At 55.6% G+C, this 19,369-nt stretch overlaps 2 protein-coding genes across 4 annotated transcripts in view; one reads left to right on the top strand and one right to left on the bottom strand.

Annotated features, from left to right (window-relative positions):
• Positions 1-775, bottom strand: part of C6H11orf80 (chromosome 6 C11orf80 homolog) — a 61,422-nt gene extending 60,647 nt beyond the window's left edge. For all 3 annotated transcript variants that reach the window (XR_007948498.1, XR_007948499.1, XM_051967209.1), the window contains exon 1: positions 299-775. Coding sequence is in view for 1 of the 3 variants with exons in the window: in XM_051967209.1 (XP_051823169.1) it covers positions 299-775 (477 nt within the window). In the remaining 2 variants the exon portion in view is untranslated. The remainder of the gene's footprint in view (positions 1-298) is intronic.
• SPTBN2 (spectrin beta, non-erythrocytic 2) overlaps positions 728-19,369 on the top strand; it is a 39,796-nt gene continuing 21,154 nt past the window's right edge. Inside the window, 1 exon segment of the mRNA XM_051967219.1 lies at positions 728-826. The gene's annotated coding sequence lies outside the window, so the exon portion shown is untranslated.

Below are 19,369 nucleotides of genomic sequence, written 5' to 3'. Positions count from 1 at the left end.
CTGGGGGACGGGACTACAAATGCGACCAGGCACGAGGGTTCTGGGAGAAGCAATGACGTCAGAGGGAAGACTGACGTCAGGGTTGGAAATACAAAACCCTTGCCCAGAGGCGCGCGTGCGCGTGCTCGGCGGCTCCCCAGGCCTCTATCACTTCTCAGACTTTCTCATAAAACCCCGCCAGGGAGTAATTGTAAGGACAAAAAAAGCCCACAAAAAGGGCCCTTTGCAAAAGGAAGGCCAAGAGCCCCCGCCCCAGTCCTCCTCACGCCGCAGCAACTGCCCGCCGCGCCACCATCACCTCACACACGGCCCTCGCCTCCATCGCCCACGACACGGCCGACGCCTCCTCACGCGGGCGTCTCTCCCGCCGCGCGCTTACGCCTGCGCACAAGTGCCCGATTCCGGCGCGTGCCTCCGACGCCCCGCCCCGAGGCTCGCTGCGCCTGCGCTTTCTCTGCGAGCGCCGCCCTACCCCCTCCCCTCCGCCCGCCCGAGCTCCAGACGGAGGCCGAGGCCGAGGCGGAGGCGGAGGCAAAGGCGGAGGCGGGGTAGGCGGGGGCCGGAGGAGGCGGGGCCGGAGGGAGGCGGGCCGCCCCGCAACTCCACCCACCAGCCCGCCTCCGCGGGCGTCCGCTGACGGATCGGGCCAGCCCCGGCGCCGAGGGGGCCCCGCGGGCCGGGGCAGGGATGGCCGGGCGCCGGCCGGGGCTGGCTCTGGGGCTGCCCGCAGGCGGCGGCCGGGGACGAGCGGCCCCGGCGAACCAGCGCAGCCCATGACCTCGTGACTTGTGTGACCTGTGACCCGTGACCCGCCGGCAGGTGTCAGGTGAGCGAGGCCGCGCCCCTGAGGCGGGAGGGGTCCTGCAGTGTCCCTGTTCTTGCCCGGCGCACGATTCTCACCCAGGCCCTCCCCCCAGCACCCTCCCCCGGACGTGGTCTTGGGCGCTCCCACTCCAGACGCGGGACTCTTTCCAGGTTTCTCGGTCAGTGAGGGACTTGAACTCGTGTCCCCTCCGAGGTGTTGGCTCTTCGATACTCTACGGCCCTGGAGAGTGGCTTAGGCTGGGGGTGGCTTAGGAGGGATGGGAGGAGGGGAGAGAGAAGGGGGATGGAGAGATTGGAGGAGGGGAGAGAAGGATGGAGGGATGGGAGGAGGGGATGGAGAAAGGGGAAGAATGAATGAAGGAGGGGGAAAAGGATAGAGAGAAAGGGGATGGAGGGGGGGAGAGAAAAAGAGGATGGAGGATAAGATGGAGGAATGGGAGAGGGGGATAGAGAAGGAGATGAAAAGGATGGGAGGAGGGGAGAGAAGGAAGATGATGGAGGGATGGGAGAAGAGATGGAGGGATAGAAGAGAAGGAAGGATAGTGGAGGGGAGAGAGAAAGGAAGATGGAAGGTTAGAGGAATGAGAGACGGGGGTGGAAGAATGGGGGAGAAAGGGGATGGAGAAGAGAAAGGGATGAGAGAAGGGGGATGGAGGAGGGGAGAGACAAGGAAATGGAGGGATGGAAGAGAAGGGAGCATGGAGGAGGGAAGAGAAGGAGGATGGAGGAGGGGATGAAGGGATGGGAAAAGGGAATGGAGGAGGGAAAAGGAGGGATGAAGGGTTGGGAGTAGGAGGGATGAAGGGGAGGAAAGAGGGGAGAGAGAAAAGATGGAGGAAGAGGGATGAAGGAAGAATGGGAGGGTAGAATGGAATAGAGAGGAAGGAAGGAGAGGGATGGAGGAAGGAGGAATGAGAGAAGGGGATAGAAAAGGAGGAATGAGAGAAGGGAGAGAGCTGTGGGAAGAGGGGGAGGGAGGGAAGGGAAGAATAAGAGGATGGAGGGATGAGAAGAGGTAGAAGGGAGGAAGAAAGAATGGAGGAGAAAATAGAAAGGGGAATGGAGAAAGGTAGATGGTATAGAGCATGCAAATGGGAAGAAGGAAAAGTGATATGGAAGGAGGGGAGGAGGGGAAAATAGGAGAAGTGGTGAGAAAGAGAGGAGAGGAGGGCTGTTGGAGGGGGAGGATAGAGGGATGGTGGGAGGGATGAAAGAAGGGAGGGGAGAGTGGGGTGGAGAGATGGGAGGCAGGAGGAGGAGGAGGAGGAGGAGAAGGAGAATGGGGGAAGAGAGAGAGGGGGAAGCAGGGATGCTCTGGAGGCAGTCCTTAGCCCTGGTTTCTAAGTCTGTCCCTGGAAAAGAGTCATGGGAAACTTGTATGTGACCCCTGACACTCCCCCACCCCAAGGTCTCCAAGGGGTCTCAGGGAGCTACTTTGGGGCGTGTGGCGAGAAGAAGCGCGGGAGTCCGTGCCAAGGCAGCCGGGGCAGCGCGAGCTCAGCTTTCTTGGTTATTGATCTTGGCGCCCGATCCCTGCCCAGCCCAAGGGCTGTTGGTGCTCCTGGCAGTATTACTGGGCTGGTACCGCCTCTCACGGAGAGATTCTGGGACCAGAGCTCCCAGCGAATGATTGCCCAGTGTCTTCCTCATCCCCCGCTCTGTGCTCCTTGAGGGAGGGTCGTGGCCATGCTCCTACTTCTGGATTCGTCCAAGCTCAGGCGCCCACCGGGGCCTCTTTTTGGTCCTGTCGATGACGGTGATGATGGGGCAGACCCAGAGAGGGCGGGCGCCCTCGGAAAGCCCCTCTGTGTGCCAGGCCCTGGGGGCACGCCTCCCCTCATGGCAGGCGGGTGCCCCCGGGATCCCCATTTTATAGAGGAGGTTATGGGACTTCCCTGGAGTCACCCAGCTAGTAAGTGTCGGAGGCTGGATTGGAACTCAGACCTTCCTCTCTCGGACCCAGGTCCACGCCCTGCCCCAAGAGGAGACTTCCCCAGCCCGCTGGAGCCAGAACTCGGGCTGCCGAAGCCTGGGGTGCCATCTCCCAGGTGGCTCTGGCCCGGCGTGGGGCCTCCAGCACTGATGAAAAGGCTGAAACCCCCCTGAGGACCCCGTGCGCTTGGCTGTGGGGTGGCCCCTGGCCCAGCAGTGACAGAACCCAGCCAGGCCCCCCTCCTCCGTCACACTTCAGAGCCCCAAGTCACCTCCTGGCAGGAAGTTCATATAGTGTCACTTCTTGATAGTTGGAGAAACAGAGGCACCCAGTCACATGGTTGGGACAGGATTTCCCCAACCCCTTTTCTGTTGAAACTCTCCCTCTTTCTGTCCTTGGCCCCCCTCACGTGCCCTCCCCCCAGCCTTGTTCTCCCGCAGGCTCCCCAGAGGAGAGACTGAGGCAGGAAGGGGTCGCTGAGGACACAGGATGAGCCGGGTCAGAGATGCTCCATCTCCCCACAGGAGTTGGAAGGAGTTAAAAGAATCAGGTCCTGAGCAAAGCTGCCCCCCCTCCACGTAACCGGGTTTCCTGAAATGGAGCAAGTCCCAGATGCTTCTCTACTAATCACATCCCTGGAAATGGGGCCAGGATGCTCAGATTAGCTCAGCCCCTCACCTTCCTGGGGCCCTCTCCACCTGGAGCCCAGAATCTAGGGCAGTCGGAGCAACCGCCTTTCCCCGCTTTGTTCTTGGGGTGGGGGGCCTATTTCCTTCTGGTGCCAGGAGGCATCATGGGGGAGCGCCCTAGGGCATTTAGGCCAGCAGTGGGGAGCAGAGACCAGAACCTCTCCCCTCACTGAAGCGACAGACGCACAGTTGGTTGGTCTTTGGGTTCGGCTCTGAGTCCTCGGGCAGCCCAGGCCGCCTGCGCCCTTTCTGTCTCCTCCGTGCCCAGCCTGACTCAGAGCCCACGAGAAACATTCCCCAGGAGCTCCTCTCTCTGGGCGGGATTTTGTCCGTAGGCAGGGCTGGGTCTCTCCCGCCGTCCGGCTGCCTGCTCGCAGGGGAGGGTGGGGACCCTAGAAATGTGCGGGCAAAGAAGTTCCGGTCACAAGGAAGCCTGTTAACCCAGAGGCCAAATGAGGAGCAAGTCCATTAACTAGGCCAGAGCCGTCTTCCAGCAGATCTCGCTCCAGAAGCCGAGGTGGAAGGTGGGGACCAGAGCAGTTTCCTCACAGAAATGGGGTCACAGAGAGTAGAGCCATTGGGGGTTTTCTTAGCAAAGACATTGGGGGGGAGGGGGGTTGGCCGGGGGAGGGGGCTAGCTCATTTTACAGATGAGGAAACTGAGGCAGACAGGGTGAGGTTGCTTGCTCAGGATCACCCAGGAAGGGAAGTCCTCCTGCACCACCCAGCCTTTTGTCTCCAGCCTCAGGGGCAGATCTGCCCCCCCGTTTGGCAGCCCTCAGTGCCCCTCTGCCATGCTTTTTTTTAGATAGACTTTTATTGAGAAAGCCGCCACCATTACCGGGTGACTGGGAGCCGGGTCTGCTCCTTGTTCAGTTGCTCTGCTCCCGGGGCCCTCATTAGGAGGGTCTGTCCTGGGGATTTCATTCATGGAGGCCACTCGTGGGGCAAGAAGCTCTTCCCGAAGCTCAGAACTTCTCAGAACCTTGGGGAGCCTCCCAGTGCCCTGGGGGTGAGGGGTATAACCAGAGGCGGCTCTGGCCACTAGGCCACACTGCCTGCCTCTTAAAGAATGCTCATCGCCTCGGTACTTTATCCCAGGGGTAGGACACGGTACGAGTCAGATCTGCAAAGGTTTTGTGCGTTATTGAGAGAAACACTTCAAAAGCTGGCCGTGCCCTCCCAAGGGGCACCGGGGGTGGGAGCCGGCCCTTCGTCACTCGGCGGTACCTAAAACGCATGAGGAGGGAGTCCAGTGACGTGATTGCGCTCTTTCACTAAATGGAAAATGGTCGTGACTGAGACCCCTCCTTTTACCTCAGATGAAGCCAGATTCTCCCACCCTGGCCCCGAGGTCAGGAGGCCCCCAAGGTCAGGAAGCTTTGAGGTCAGGAGGTCAGGAGGCCCCCAAGGTCAGGAGGCCCCAGGGTCAGGCTCTGCTGCTGACACTCCCTGGCACTGACTCTGAGCAAGGCCCTGCTTCAGGCCTTAGCCCCCGGGGTGCTGCAGAGTGTTTGGTAAGGAGGGGGCTGTCAGTGACAGGCCGGGGCCAGGCCCCTCTCCATCCACTGCGTGATCTCATTCCTGTCCCCCACCCTGTGAGCGAGGAGCTGTGATCGTAGCCTGTTTTTTAAATGGGGAACTGGAGGCTGAACCCCACGGGCCGACTCTGTGCTGTCGGGAGCCCTCCCTGCTGGGGGCACCAGCATTCGGGGAGGACAAAGCAAAAACAGATGAGAGCGGGCGGAAACGTTTCCCCCTGAGCCGGGGCTGAATGCGTCCCTGGCTGTGGGAGTCACTCACTGCCCTCCTCGGTCTTGACTTGGCTAAATCAGGAACCCCCAGTCACAGCCGGTGCGTCTGAGCCAGATTTGAATCCAGCTCTTCCTCCCTTAATTCCAGCCCTGGCTCCATGGATTTTGTTTGGCCCCTTGCTGGGGCCCGAATGAGCCGAGGGGGGTTCTGGGCCACGTCCAGCTTCAGAGAGCTGTGCCAATGGCCACCAGCTGTCAGCTGCAGCCGCTGCCGGCCGGGTCTGACCCCTGGGGAGTCTCCGCGCCTCTTGTCCGGGGGCTATTCAAGGCTTCTTGCTGGCAGGGAGGGAGTCAGGGATGAGCTGGGGGCGGTGTTGTTTTCCAAGGTCCCCTATGTTTCCAGAGCCCCGTGACTGGACTTTGTTGAAACAAAGAAATGCCACAGAACATTGTGTGCTGGGAAATCACCGGCTTCCTTGGGCTGGAGATTAAGCCCCGCTTGACTCGCTCCTTGCATTAGAAATCACTGAGATTTGCGCCGAGTCCCAGCCTGCTCCAGGTGGGCAGCCAGGACTCTCAGCTTGGCCTGATGGCGCCTTTCTGGGCCCAGCTTTGTTTATACTCTGGCTTGCAAACCGTAGTTTGGGATCAAAGATTGATCATGTATGGATAAAGGACATTGTGAATCCCAACTGGTCCAAAATAAATGGCTCCTGATGAACCAGCTTCAGTTTCTGGTGCTTTACCTGAGCTCCTGCTCTGCCCCAGAGCCGCGGTGGGCTGGGAAAACCTCCCTTTCTGGAGGGGAAGCCAGGACTCCCCTCGTCCTCAGTGGCAGCTTTCTGTTCTGAGGCTTTCTGCCAGGAGCACCTCCTTGACGTGACTCCTCATCTCAGACTGGGCTTCAGAAAGGGGCTTCGGAGTTGATGGGGTGGTGTCGTCCTTCGCCCCCAAATTTCCCGGCCTAGAGTCCTGGTGGAGCCAGCAGGAGCCTGATGCTCGGTCTGCTGGGGGGATGGGGAGGGGGGAGGTGATAGCCACACATTCACATCGCCACCTTGTTGTCCTCATCTGGGAAAGCTTTGGTGCCTGTTACGGAAGAGCCTTTCCCTCGCTGGGCATTAGAACCACTAAACAAAGCTAATTCCCTCGGCCAAGGAAAATATGGCGTGACATTTCAAATAGATTGTCTCCAGGAAACTGCCTGCCTTCTGATGGTTAAAATGAAATGTCTGCAAATCCAAGGGTTTAGCCAAATGAACACCTAAGGGGAAGTTCCTGTTGAGATATCTAATAATATAGATGGATATAGAATATACCTTTGAGATCATTGGGTGCATCAGTGTGGAGCCCAAGGTCCCCACTCAAGACTGAGCTTTGGATTTGTGAATGGTGACCTCTGAGGCACAGAGGTTCCATTACTAGAGCCCTTCACACTTCCCAGGCCCTGGGGGGTGGCTGGGCAGGCCCTCTCTGCCCAGGTCATCCCTCTCGGTCAACCTTCTTGCCCAGGTCACCCCTCTCGGTCACCCTCCCTGCCCAGGCCATCCCTCTCGGTCAGCCTCCCTGCCCAGGTTATTCCTTTCGGTCACCCTCTCTGCCCAGGTCACCCCTTGGTCAGCCTCCCTGCCCAGGCCATCCCTCTCGGTCACCTAGGCCTCTGAGGTCTTTTGCTGGTAGGTGGGCCGCGTGTTCCCGGCTGCACTTGCACCTTTAATTACCTGCCTCCCTCAGATAAAGGCCAGCAGAACAAAAGCTGGCTTATGTGTGGATGGAACAAGCCAGTCCAGGTCATCTCCACGCTCGTGTCTCTGGCCCAGATCTTTTTAAAAATAAGTCTGGTTTTAATGAGCTGCTCTCCCTTAGCCGGCCTGGTTTGGTTGGCTTGGCTCAAGGTGTTGCTGTTAAACAGTTAGCCCGGACCCGGGGCTGCCCCCAGGACTGGGCGAGACCCGCCCTGGGCAGCAGCCACTCCCGGGAGAGCTTTATCGGAGGCACTTTGGCCACGTGTCGACCTAGCAGGAGCTCTGGCCTAGGAGTGTATTGGTGGGTTAACGGCTTCAGATGGTTCAGAGATCCCTGGGAAACATTCGGGTCACAGCTTCCCTCCTTCCTGGGACTTGAATGGGGGTGGGGGGTGGGGTGGCAGGCCTGGTCTCCCATAGGTTCCATTCTCAAGGAAGGTTATTGCAAAGGCCAAGTTGAAAGCAAGATTTCTCCCCACCGTTATGGGGGGGGGGCTTCATGTGCCCACCATGGCATCCCCTGGTGTGTGTGTGGGGGTGGGCACAGGAATACTAAAAGCTTAAGAACCAGTGTGGCGGCTCCCCCGGATACTGTTTGTTACCAGAAGGAGAAAAATTAGAAATTAAAGGTGTTTTGGGTTATAATTCGGGGTCCTTAAGCCAGGAGCATCCCACAGAAAGCTTCAGCCCGGGGCTGGCCCAGAGCCCTCTCCCCATCTTTAATTGTGCGGCCTCCACCCCGCCCCCCCAGGGTCTCCCGTGGCTCTTGCCCTCTGGGAGGTGGTCCCGGCGCTGGGGGCCCAGCTGGCCCCGCTCACAGCCTCGGGCCACTCAGGAGCAGAAGCAGGCTCTCCGCAGCCGCCGCCGCAGGGGCTGATGTCAGCGTGCTCTGTCCCAGCCCCAGAAATCTGGGCCGCGTTGGGCCAGAATTCCCTGAGTTGATAAGTGGGGCTGGGAAGCTGCAGCGAGTGAGGACAGGTCAGAGAGACTGATTGATGGGAAGGGGGTGACTTCATGGAAGAGCAGCCGGCCCGCCGGCCCGCCCAGACGCCCGCAATCTTAGGGGGAGAGCGGGAGAAGGGGGCCCGGAGAGGAGCCGGCGGGCCCGAGGAGGACTTGGGGGACCCCAGACAGCGCCGGGGGAAGGCTTCACGTAAGTCCCCCGGGGCTGGGGGCCAGGCCGGGCGCGGGGTTGCCATGGCGCCGGGCCGGGGGGCTGGGCCGGGGCGCAGCGCGGCCGGCTCCAGATGGTGCTGAGCGCCCCGCATCCCGAGGGAGCGGGCGGCGGGCGGCGGGGGGCGGCTATTGTCCTCCTTTGCCTGCCGCCGCCGCCGCCGCCGCATTCCTGCTGCTCGCGCCCGGCCCGCGCGTCACCGGCGCCGCCACGCGCCCGCACCCCGCGCCCCCCGCGCCCGCCGGCGGCTCGCTGCCAGCCCCGCGCGCCCTCCGCTCCGCTCCAGCCTCGCGCGTGTGCCCGGCCGCTGCCCGGCGCTCCGCTCCGCTCCGCCTCCTCCCCCGCCCGCGGCCCCTCCGGCGCCGAGCACCGGCCACCATCCCCTGCTGCCCCGAAACCGTCCCATCGACTGACGGCGCTCGTGGCCTGGCCGGGCCTCCGAGGTAGGGAGGGAGGCGGCCGGGGCGGCCGGGCCGCTTTGTCGGGCCGGGGAGGGGGGGCGGCCGTGACGGGGCCGCCGATGAGCTCAGCTTTGTGCAGCGGGCGAGCCCCAGCTGGCCGGAGCCGGCCGGGGGCGGGGAGGAGCGCGGGGCTGCCGAGAGAGAAAGGGGCTGCCCTGCCGGGAGGTGGGGAGCCGAGCCAGCGCCGCTCGGGGGTGTCCGCCGGGGCGGGAGGTGGCGGGCGCTCGGCTTTTGCAGGTGGCCCCGGGGTTGCGGTCCAGTGGGCTGGGAGGACGCGTGTGGCTGCCCTCCGGAAGGGGGCTGGGCCGGGACCCCTCTGCAAGGGTGCCTGGGGCTTGGGCCGTGGGGGAGGGGGGCTGACTGGCCGCCCCCGGAGCCGGCGCGCGTGCATCTCGGGGCCTGCGCTCGGCCCCCTCGGAGCCGCCGGGCGGCCGCGGCCGGCATTGTGGGCAGGCCCGGGCCGCGGTGGGAGCTTCTGAGGCAGCCGCTGAGCAAGGGGGACGAAGGAGCCGGCGAAGGCTCGGGCGTCTGCCGCGCCCCGGCGGAGGGGGGGCTGGGCACGGCCCCTCCGCCGGGGCGCTACTGCCAGCTCCGGGGCTTCCGGCGTTCCTTGCCGTGCACTTTGGCTCCAGTTCTGGGAATTCTCCCAAACCGCCCCCCCTCCCCGGGGCTCCCGGGGCAGCTTTTCCAAGACGCAGGTTCGCCCCTGCCCCAACCTGCTGCCGAACTCCTGGAGGCTGTTTCAGCAGCCGCCCTCCTCCACCCCAAAGCAGCCCAGGCCAGGAGAACCGGCCGGGTCATGCTCCTGAAAGAAACGTGGGCAGTGAGCTCTAACTTCGGGCGCTCTCGGGGCTGAAGGCTTGGGGAGGGAAGGGGAGAGGCTGTGGAGCAGAGGGCACCGGTGCCCCCGGAGGGGGTGTGCTACCCCGGGCTCCCCCTCCCCCTCCCAGTGCATTCACCCTCCCCGGAACGCCGTCCCTGCCTGTTCCTCTCCTCTTCCCACCTGCCAGTATTCAAGTTAAATAAAAGAGGCCCTTTGCTTCCCATCTTGCTCAAGCCCTCTATGCTCCTGCGGGGCCCTCATCCTGCTCCCGCGGGGCCCCTCATTCTGCTCCCGCAGGGCCCTCATTTTGCTCCCGCGGGGCCCTCATCTTGCTCCCGCGGGGCCCCTCATCCTGCTCCCGCAGGGCCCTCATCCTGCTCCCCACCTCTCTTACAGAGCATCTAGTCCTCCCTGGTGCTGGCTGCCTGGGTCTGCTGTCCCCCCTCCCCCCAGTTCTCCTCCCTTCTGGTCGGGATCCCATTTTAGACTTCACAAACTCCATTTCTTTCTCCTTGTCAGATATTCCTGGCTCCGTTTTGGCTCAGGATGTCTCTGGCACATTCCATCATCACTTTGAATCTTGAAATTGCCCAGACAGAAATTCTGCACCCATTTGCCGAGGGGACTGAAAGACTAAGATCTGGACTGAGCCCCGGGTGGAGGGGCCTCCCAGCTCCCGCCTCAGCTCCCCTGAGCAAAATGGAGCAGCTTGCCTTCCTCCTGGCACTCAGATTCCCTTTGCCAGCTTCAGTTTCCTTCCATGTAAAGTGGGCAGAACAGCACGTTAGTGCTCACCTTAAAGGGATGCTGGGAACCTTGTAGGAAAGCAAGTTGGGGCTACTTCCCGCTGGCCTTTTCTCAGAACCAACCTTCACCCTTTCTTTCCATTGATTGATCCAGTCACTCAACAAACACTTGTCCACATCCGCTGGGCCAGGCAGTGAGAGAGGCCACCAAACCCCAACTCTGCCCTCAAGGAGCACGGGGAGGGAGCTGGGGCACAGTGCGGGGCACCCAAAGGACTGTGATGGCCAAGAAAGAATCAAAAGTTGGAGCAAAAGTATTTTAAGGAGAGGGAGGGAGAGGGAGAGAGAGAAATAAAAGAGAGACAGAGGAGAGAGATAGAAGAGGCAGAGAGAATGAAAGAAATAGAAGAGACAAAGAGAGAAATAGAAGGGACAGAAATAGAAGGGAGACAGAGAAAGAGAATGAGAGACAAATAGAAGAGACAGAATGAGAGGGAATGAGACAAGGCAGAAATAGGAGACAGAGAAAAAGAGAATGAGAGAAAGAATGAGGGGGAAAGAAAATGAGAGAGAGAAATAGAAGAGACAGAATGAAAGAGGAAGAAGAGAGAAAGAATGAGAGAAATAGAATAAAGAGAGAATGAGACCGAGAAATAGAAGGGAGACAGAAAGAGAATGAGAGACAAATACAAGAAACAGAACAAGAGAGAATGAGACAAGAGAGAAATAGGAGACAGAGAAAAGAGAATGAGAGAAAGAATGAGGGGGAAAGAAAATGAGAGAGAGAAATAGAAGAGACAGAATGAAAGAGGAAGAAGAGAGAAAGAATGAGAGAAATAGAATAAAGAGAGAATGAGACCAAGAAATAGAAGGGAGACAGAAAGAGAATGAGAGACAAATACAAGAAACAGAACGAGAGAGAATGAGACAAGAGAGAAATAGGAGACAGAGAAAAAGAGAATGAGAGAAAGAATGAGGGGGAAAGAGAATGAGAGAGAGAAATAGAAGAGACAGAATGAAAGAGAAAGAAGAGAGACATAGAAAGAGAAATAGAATACAGAGAGAGAATGAGACAGAAATAGAAGGGAGACTGAAAAAGAATGAGAGACAAATACAAGAGACAGGACAAGAGAGAAATAGGAGATAGAGAAAGAATGGGGGGGGGAGAATGACAGAGAAAAATAGAAGAGACAGAATGAAAGAGAACGAAGAGAGACATAGAAAGAATGAGAGAAATAGAATAAAGAGAGAGAATGAGACAGAGAAATAGAAGGGAGACCGAAAAAGAATGAGAGACAAATAGAAGAGACAGAACGAGAGAGAATGAGACAAGAGAGAAATAAGAGACAGAGAAAGAATGAGGGGGGGGAAGAGAATGACAGAGAAAGAAATAGAAGAGACAGAATGAAAGAGAACGAAGAGAGACATAGAAAAGAATGAGAGAAATAGAATAAAGAGAGAGAATGAGACAGAGAAATAGAAGGGAGACCGAAAAAGAATGAGAGACAAATACAAGAGACAGAATGAGAGAGAATGAGACAAGAGAGAAATAGGAGACAGAGAAGGAATAAGGGGGGAAAGAGAAAGAAATAGAAGAGAGAGAATGAAAGAGAATGAAGAGAAACAGAGAGAGAATGAGAGAACTAGAATACAGAGAGAGAATGAGACAGAGAAATAGAAGGGAGACTGAAAGAGAATGAGAGACAAATAGAAGAGACAGAACGAGAGGGAATGAGACGAGAGAAATAGGAGACAGAGAAAAAGAGAATGAGAGAAAGAATGAGGGAAAGAGAATGAGAGACAAATACAAGAGACAGAAAGAGAGAATGAGACAAGAGAGAAATAAGAGATGGAGAAAGAATGAGGGGGAAAGAGAATGACAGAGAAAGAAATAGAAGAGACAGAATGAAAAAGAACGGAGAGAGACATAGAAAGAAGAGAGAAATAGAATAAAGAGAATGAGACAGAGAAATAGAAGGGAGACCAAAAGAGAATGAGAGACAAATAGAAGAGACAGAACGACAGAATGAGACAAGAGAAATAGGAGACAGAGAAAGAATGAGGGGGGAAAGAGAAAGAAATAGAAGAGACAGAATGAAAGAGAAAGAAGAGAGACGTAGAAAGAATGAGAGAAATAGAATAAAGAGAGAAAATGAGACAAGAGAGAAATAGGAGACAGAATGAGAGAAAGAATGAGGGGGAAGGAGGATGAGAGAGAAATAGAAAGAGTGAGAGACAAATAGAAGATAAAGAAAAGGAAAGAGAATGAGAGAAATAAAAGAGACAGAATGAGAATGAGAGAAGAAAAGAATGAGGGGAGAGAGAGAAATGGAAGAGATAGAATGAAAGAGAAGAGACAGAGAAAGAAAGAGAACGAGAGAGAAGGAAAGAGAGAAAGAATGAGGGGGGAGAGAGACAGACAGACAGACGGAGAGACCGAAAGCGACTGGCAGCCTTTTCCCTAAATCTGGGAGGTTGGCTCTCTGGCAAGGCTAGCCATGAAGAAGAAAAATGGTGTCTGCAAACAGGAGCACGGGTGGGCCGGGCTTCCCTCTCAATCATTGGGGTGTTGGTTCAGGAGGAAGTGTGCCTGCAACTGCCAGGAGGCGGAATTAGCTCTGGCTGTAAGAGTTTAAGCTACTCAGTCCGGCCTCGAGGTTGATGGCTAAGAATAAGGTGCTGGTGATCCTGTAATCTGGATTAGCCGGTGTGCCCTGGCAGAGTCCGCCCAGCGGGCAGTGCCTTGAGAACCACCCGCCCGGGGGACGCACAGGCCGAGGGCCCCTAGGAGAGCAGGCATGTGGTTCGGGGAGGAGGGGTAGGATGCGGGCATCCTGGGAAATGGGAGGACGGGGGCTGAAACTCCGACAGTGAAAGCAAACAGTTTTTCTTGGATACAGGTTTAACCCTGCCCTGCGTGCCGCCTGTCATTCCCACAGAGAGCTGAAGACATGTAAACACAGGCAGAGAGAGAGCTTGGGACTGCCTGGAAACAGAGAATTTTGTGAGGAAAAGCACGCATCCAAGGGGGCTCTGGAAGCTGGAGAAGCAGGGAGCCGAGGGCCCGGGGGACGTGGAGGAGGGGGGCACACACGCGGAACCTCAGAGATGGGGTGAGGGCGCGCTTGGGAGCCCCAGCAGCCACCCCTGGGAGACCCCAGCAGGCGGAAGGGCCGCTGGTGGGTATTAGTAAGGAACCAGCGTTTGCCTTGTTAAGCTCCTGCCGGGTGCCCACTCACTCCGTGCTGGGCGCTGGGGAGACGGGCACAAAAATGGGGGAGCCGCTCCCCTTAGGGAAGCCACACGCTGCTGGCACCAAAAACCCCAAACACAGATGAGGAAATAAAAAACCACAGGTGAAGAAAAATAAAGGTCAAAATGATTAAAGGTCATGCGGGGAGCCTGGTGAGGGCACTGGCTCAGAAGAGGGGAAATCAGGAGAGGCTTCCTGTAGGAGGTGACACTTCAGGGGTCCCAGAGGGTAGAAGTGAGCAAAGAAAGCCTTGCAGCAGCAGGGAACAGCCGCTCCTTAGCGTGCGCTCCACATCCAGTGTCCCGTTTAATCTTCACAGCAGCCTTGTGGGGGTGACCTTTATACTGCAGAGAAAACCAAGGTGAGTGACCTGGCCAGGATCATGGAGCTACGGAGGCCTGAGGCAGGATTAGAACTCGGGGCCAGACCTGGCCAGGACCACAGGGCTAGAGCTGATTGGTTCTTGGGGACAGATGAGGAAAGCTATGATGCTGTGTCGGGGGCTGAGAAGCGACTGGGACCCAGGACTTCCTGACGCCAAATCCGGATTCCTTGATATTTGTGTTTCTGTCTCGTGCGTATCTGTGGTTGTTCCCAGGGGGCGGCAGCTTCTTGCAGGCGGGGGCTGACATGTTCTGAGCACGGTGCTGGGCAGGGACCCTAGGGATGCAGGGCTTTCAGGGCCAGAGGCGTTTGAGTTCCACCGAGTCCCCGTAGGGAGCCATGGGGGCTTTTTGGGCGCCGAGGGGAAGCGACCTGGCTTTTCTGAGAGTTGGAGTTGGGATGTCTGGGCCTACTCGAGTCCCTTGTGAGCAGGGAGGGGTCCTTCTCCAGGGCCCTCCTTCCTTCCTCGGCCCATTGCGACAGAGCATCCCCGGGACCCCAGCAGGTGCTGCTGCAGAAGTGTCCCGCAGCCATGTTTCCCCTGGCCTCTGCTTCTCTGCTCTAAGAAAGGGAGCGGAGGAGGGAGTGAGCCCTCTGCTTGATGGGTAAAGGGGAGACAGCCGGGGGGGGGGGGCCGCCCACTCAGGGGCCCTAGGCACACAGTTAAGAGACGGGACCAGAAAGCTGTGTCTCCAAATCTGGGGTCCTGCAGCCAGAGGAGCACGGGGTTCTACTGCTGTCAGGGAGACCAACCCTGAGCTTGGAGTGGTCATTGCTCCAGAGTTCCAACCCAGCTTCAGCCACCTAACTCCGTGTGAGCTTGGGCAAGTCACCTCTCCACTTGGAACCTCAGTTTCCTCATCTGTAAAATGGAGAACTCTCTGCGGCCCTTTTTAGCTCTCAGCGTGTGGGTGCTCTTAGGATATCGTCAGACCAGTTCTGGGGAAAAACCAAACCAAAACGAAAACCAGAGCCAGGGGTGATGCTTGACTGGCAAGAGAAAGACAATGAGAGTTTCCGGTGAAGGAGTTCGGGGGGGCGGGGTGCAATGCAGAGTGGCGGATACTACATGGTTTGTTGGAGGGAGCGTTCCTTCCATCTGGGAGAGGCTTCTTGGAGGGGGCCGCGTTGGAGCCTTGAAGGGAGATCCAGGAGTGGGGATGGGGGGCAGAGCACTCCAGGCTTGGGAGAAAATGGGGCCGGGGCGTGTGCGAAACCCACGTGAGAGATCCTGAGAGAAGGACCTCTGGGGGGCTGGGAGAATCCTGTGCTCCCGTCACTAGCCCTGCACCGGGACCAAGGGGCCCCCAAGGAACGGCCGGCAGGGAGAAACGGCGCTGGGTTCCTCTGGCCCGCCCAGCGGGCGCCTTGGAGAGGGGGTTTTCCAGGAGCATGGGGGCAGGTCGGCAGGGTCTGACCCCATTGGGGGCCATCCACAGATGGAGCAATCTCGGTCCTAGCCGTTAAGGGCAGCACTGGGGGCAGAACCAACCCCCATAGTCACTGGGCCAGTGCTCAGAACTTCTGTAGCCATAGGAAAAGAAAGGGCCAGTTTGCTCAGCTAATCCAGAACCCCAGGGGGCCTTGCAGGAGACCTGGAAACTGGGGGCTCTTCCCTTTCCGGTTGGATCTGGTAGGACCATCTCAGGGCTCGCCATGGAGCAAAGCCAGAGCCTATTCTAGACTGCCAGAAGCCAAGGCGGGGTCACGGGTGGGGACTAGTCTCCCCATCCAACCACAGGGGCAGGGCCGGATAGGGGCCTGGCACAGGCCCCGAATCCAGACATTATTAAATATTTATTGTTAAGTTATTAAATATTTAAATAAATAATTAGATTAAATGATCCTGAGATTTGAAACACGACTAAATAAAAAAACCTAAACAGGGGCAGCTAGGGGACACAGTGGATGGAGCACCAGCCCTGAAGTCAGGAGGACCCGAGTTCAAATGTAACCTCAGCACTTAACCCTTCCTGTCTGGGTGACCCTGGGCAAGTCACTTAACCCCAATTGCCTTGGGAGGAGGGGGGAAAACTAAATAGAAAAACCTAAGACTAAACCCAAAAGGAGACAACGAAGGCAAGTGCCCTCAAGAGGGCTTGGAAGACATGAATTAGGTTCAAAATTGAAATGAGAGCTCCTGGGAAGAATAATACCCTAAGAGAATGAAACAACCAGAATTTGGGGATTCCATGACAGAGCAAGAAATGTTTAAGGCAAAGGACTGAAAAATGAAAGAATTTATAAAATATCTACCATTAAAAACAATGGACCTAGAAAACTGGAGAAATAATTGGAGACTCATTAGACTCTCTGAAAATCATGAGAAAAAAAATTTTGAATATTTTAACATTCATTCTATTATATGAAATCGTAAGGTTTCAAGAAATCATAAAAGAAAACTGTCCAGATCTATTAGAAGGGGACAGGTTAAAAATAGTTCTGTCCAAAAGACACCCCAAATTGTCAACACTTAGATCCGTAGCTTCCAGGTTTAAAAGAAATACCGGAGTAAATAGCCAGAAAGCAAGTCAGGTGGCAAGGAAGCGCAGCCAAGAATACACAAGACTATGATACAGCCACCACAAAGGAGAGAAGATCTTGGAACATGACGCTCTCAAAGGAAGAGCGTACAACCAAAGGCAGGGAGGCAGGAGACAGCTGTGACTGAACGGAACAGTTAGTAGCCCAATTGCCTGTCATGTAGACAGCAGGAAGAAAAGGGTCAATGAGCCTAGGATGAGAGGCTGAGACCAGGATGTAAAGGGCTTTAAATACAAAATAAAGGTGTTTGCAATTTGTCTTAGAGGCAATAGGGATCTTAGAAGCTTTTTTGCTTTTTTTTTATCAAGCTCTAACTTTTAAAGAAATTTTCAATAGAATTTAATTTTCCAAATACATGTAAAGATAGTTGTCATTTTTGTAAGACTTTGTGTCCCAAATTTTATTCCTTCTCCCCTTACCTCTCCCTTCCCCAGAACAGCGAACAATCTGATGTAGGTTAAGGGCTTTAAAGACCAAATAGAAGTGTTTGCAATTTATCCTAGAGGCAATAGAGATCCAGAGGAGCTTCTTTTTTTTCTTCTTTCTTTTTTCTTCCTTCTTTCTTTCTTCCTTCCTTCCTTTTTCTTTTTTTCTTTCTTCCTTCCTTCTTTCCTTTCTTCCTTTCTTTCTCTTCCTTCCTTCCTTCTTTCTTTTTTTCTTCTTTCTTTTTTTCTTCTTTCTACCTTCCTTCCTTCCTTCCTTCCTTCCTCTCTTTCTCTTTCTTCCTTCCTTCCTTCCTTCTTTCTTTCTTCCTTCCTTCCTTCCTTTTTCTTTTTTTCTTTCTTCCTTCCTTCTTTCCTTTCTTCCTTTCTTTCTCTTCCTTCCTTCCTTCTTCTTTCTTTCTTTCTTTTTTTCTTCTTTCTACTTTCCTTCCTTCCTTCCTTCTTTCCTTCCTCTTCCTTCCTTCCTTCTTTCTTTCTTTCCTTCTTTCCTTCCTTCCTTCTTTCTTTTTTTCTTCCTTTCTTTCCTTCTTCTTTCTTTCTGTCTTTTTCTTTCTTAGCTTCTTGAATAGAAATAGGGCTTTTGGTTGCATATTCCTAACCTGAAGGACTCCGTCAGAGTTTCTTTACTTTTAGACTTTCCAGGGATTTGGTTGCTTCCCATTCAGACTTCATAAATAGATAGATCCATCACGTGAGTTCTCATTTCTGTCAGTCCTATGCCCCCAGCACCCTTTCTTCAGAGTGATTCACTCCTTGCCTGATGGTGATTTCTGTGTCAATATTTATGGATCAAACTCAGAGGGTACGGGCCTAGGATATGTGGTGGACTTGGGGGAGAAAAAGCCATCTTGGATCTCTCTTCCCTGCCCAGGCTTGGGTAAGCCTCTGCTGACAGAGGAAATAGGGGCTCCCCAAACAGTCCTGCCACATAACCAGCAGAATGGAAGGGATCAGGTCCTAAGCAAGAGAGTCACCTGTCTGCCTGTGCATGTTGTCTGATAGCCTCCCCACGTCCCACACAGTCCTTTCTTTTCCCCAAGCCTCAAGAAAGACTTCTCTTTCTGTTTTCCATTACCCCGGCTCCAACTTTTTTTACACTTTCAATAGTATTTAATTTTCTAAATACGTGTAAAGCTACTTTTCAACATTTGTTTTTATAAGACTTTGTGTTGCACATTTGTTTCTTCCCTCCCCTTCTCCAAGACAGCAAGCGATCTGATATAGGTTAAGTAGGTGCAATTCTTCTAAAATACTTCCAAATTTGTCATGTTGTGCAAGAAAAATCAGACCAGAAAGGGAAAAAGGGGGGCACCGTGGGCTGCGAGCCACATTCAGCTCTCTCTGGGAGCGGGCGGCAGTTCCATGGCAAGTCTAGCGGAATCGCCTGGTTGGGGAGAGCCACGGCCGCGTAATTGTTCTTACTCCGTTCAGTGTTCTCTGGTTCTGCTTGCTTCCCTCAGCAGCAGTTCGTGTAAATCTCGCCAGACTTTTCTGGAACGAGCCTGCCCAGCCCCAAGTTTCAGTCTCTCACTTTTGGGCAGCCTTGGGGCAGCGCTGACTCCCGATGGCGGGAGCAATAAGGTCCCAAATTTGGGGTTCGGGGGGACCTCCTGTTCCACGGCTCACCCCGACACAAAGCTTCCTCTGAATCCCCTCGGGCTGCTCGTGTGGGCCACGCCGCCGTCATCACCCCTTCTCCCCTTCCTCAGATCGCTTCTCTGCTTATCCGCCGTCTCCCCGCTCCGGTTTCTCTTTGAGCGCTAGAATCGAGCGTGACACACGGCCTGTATAGGCCTCTGATACGTGTTTGACTCGAGTTAATGGTTCACACTGGACCTTTGACCTTTGACGGGACCATCCCATGAACTTGCGGGGATGGAAAAAAATCCACATGTTGGTTTTGAGGAAAAAAATGTTTGAGTCAAGTCCTCCATAGCTCTGGCAGGACCACAGAGCGGGTCATATATTGGCTCATTCGCATCATAGACCTGGGATCCTAGAAGAGACCACAGACTGATTCCTGGGGGGAGCCCTGTAGCTCTCAAGGAGAGGGCCCCATTTTTTAAAATGAATGTTAAAAATGTTTTTGCTTGTAATTGGGGGGGGGGATAAAACATTATTTTAAAAAATCAAAGGACAGATCCTCCACAGATCGTAGGGCGAAGGGCCTTTGGTTTCCGGTTCCTCCTGCCTGAGGGAACCCCAGGTCCCTCGGACCCTGCGGCCTGGGCTTTCTCCAGCCCCTGAAGCCTCCTGGAGCCGCCTCCTCACTGCTCTGCCCCTCGGTTAAGGCGGCTTGTCGCCCGCCCCCGTCCCTCACCTGCCGGCCCCCTCCGCTCTCTTCCCCCTTCCATCTCCTGGGTCTCCCGCCCCAGCCACCCCATCCGTGCTCCCTTGGCTGCCGCAGAAGGAGCGCTTATCTTTATTGCGTTCAGTGCTGACGACGACTGCTGAGAACCCAGACTTAAAAATGAGAGTGGAGGAGACTGGGAGCGTCGGGTTGGGGAGACGGGAGAGAACAAATAGATGGAGGGAAAGGAGGCCCGAGGGTAAAGACTGACCCATTACGGTTCTGGCCACCGAAGCCTTGGCCCC

The sequence above is a fragment of the Antechinus flavipes genome, chromosome 6, assembly GCF_016432865.1.
Source record: "Antechinus flavipes isolate AdamAnt ecotype Samford, QLD, Australia chromosome 6, AdamAnt_v2, whole genome shotgun sequence".
In the NCBI taxonomy this organism is placed as follows: domain Eukaryota; kingdom Metazoa; phylum Chordata; class Mammalia; order Dasyuromorphia; family Dasyuridae; genus Antechinus; species Antechinus flavipes.
Note: the sequence above shows the minus strand (reverse complement) of the source record. Positions and strands in the feature narration are given on the sequence as shown.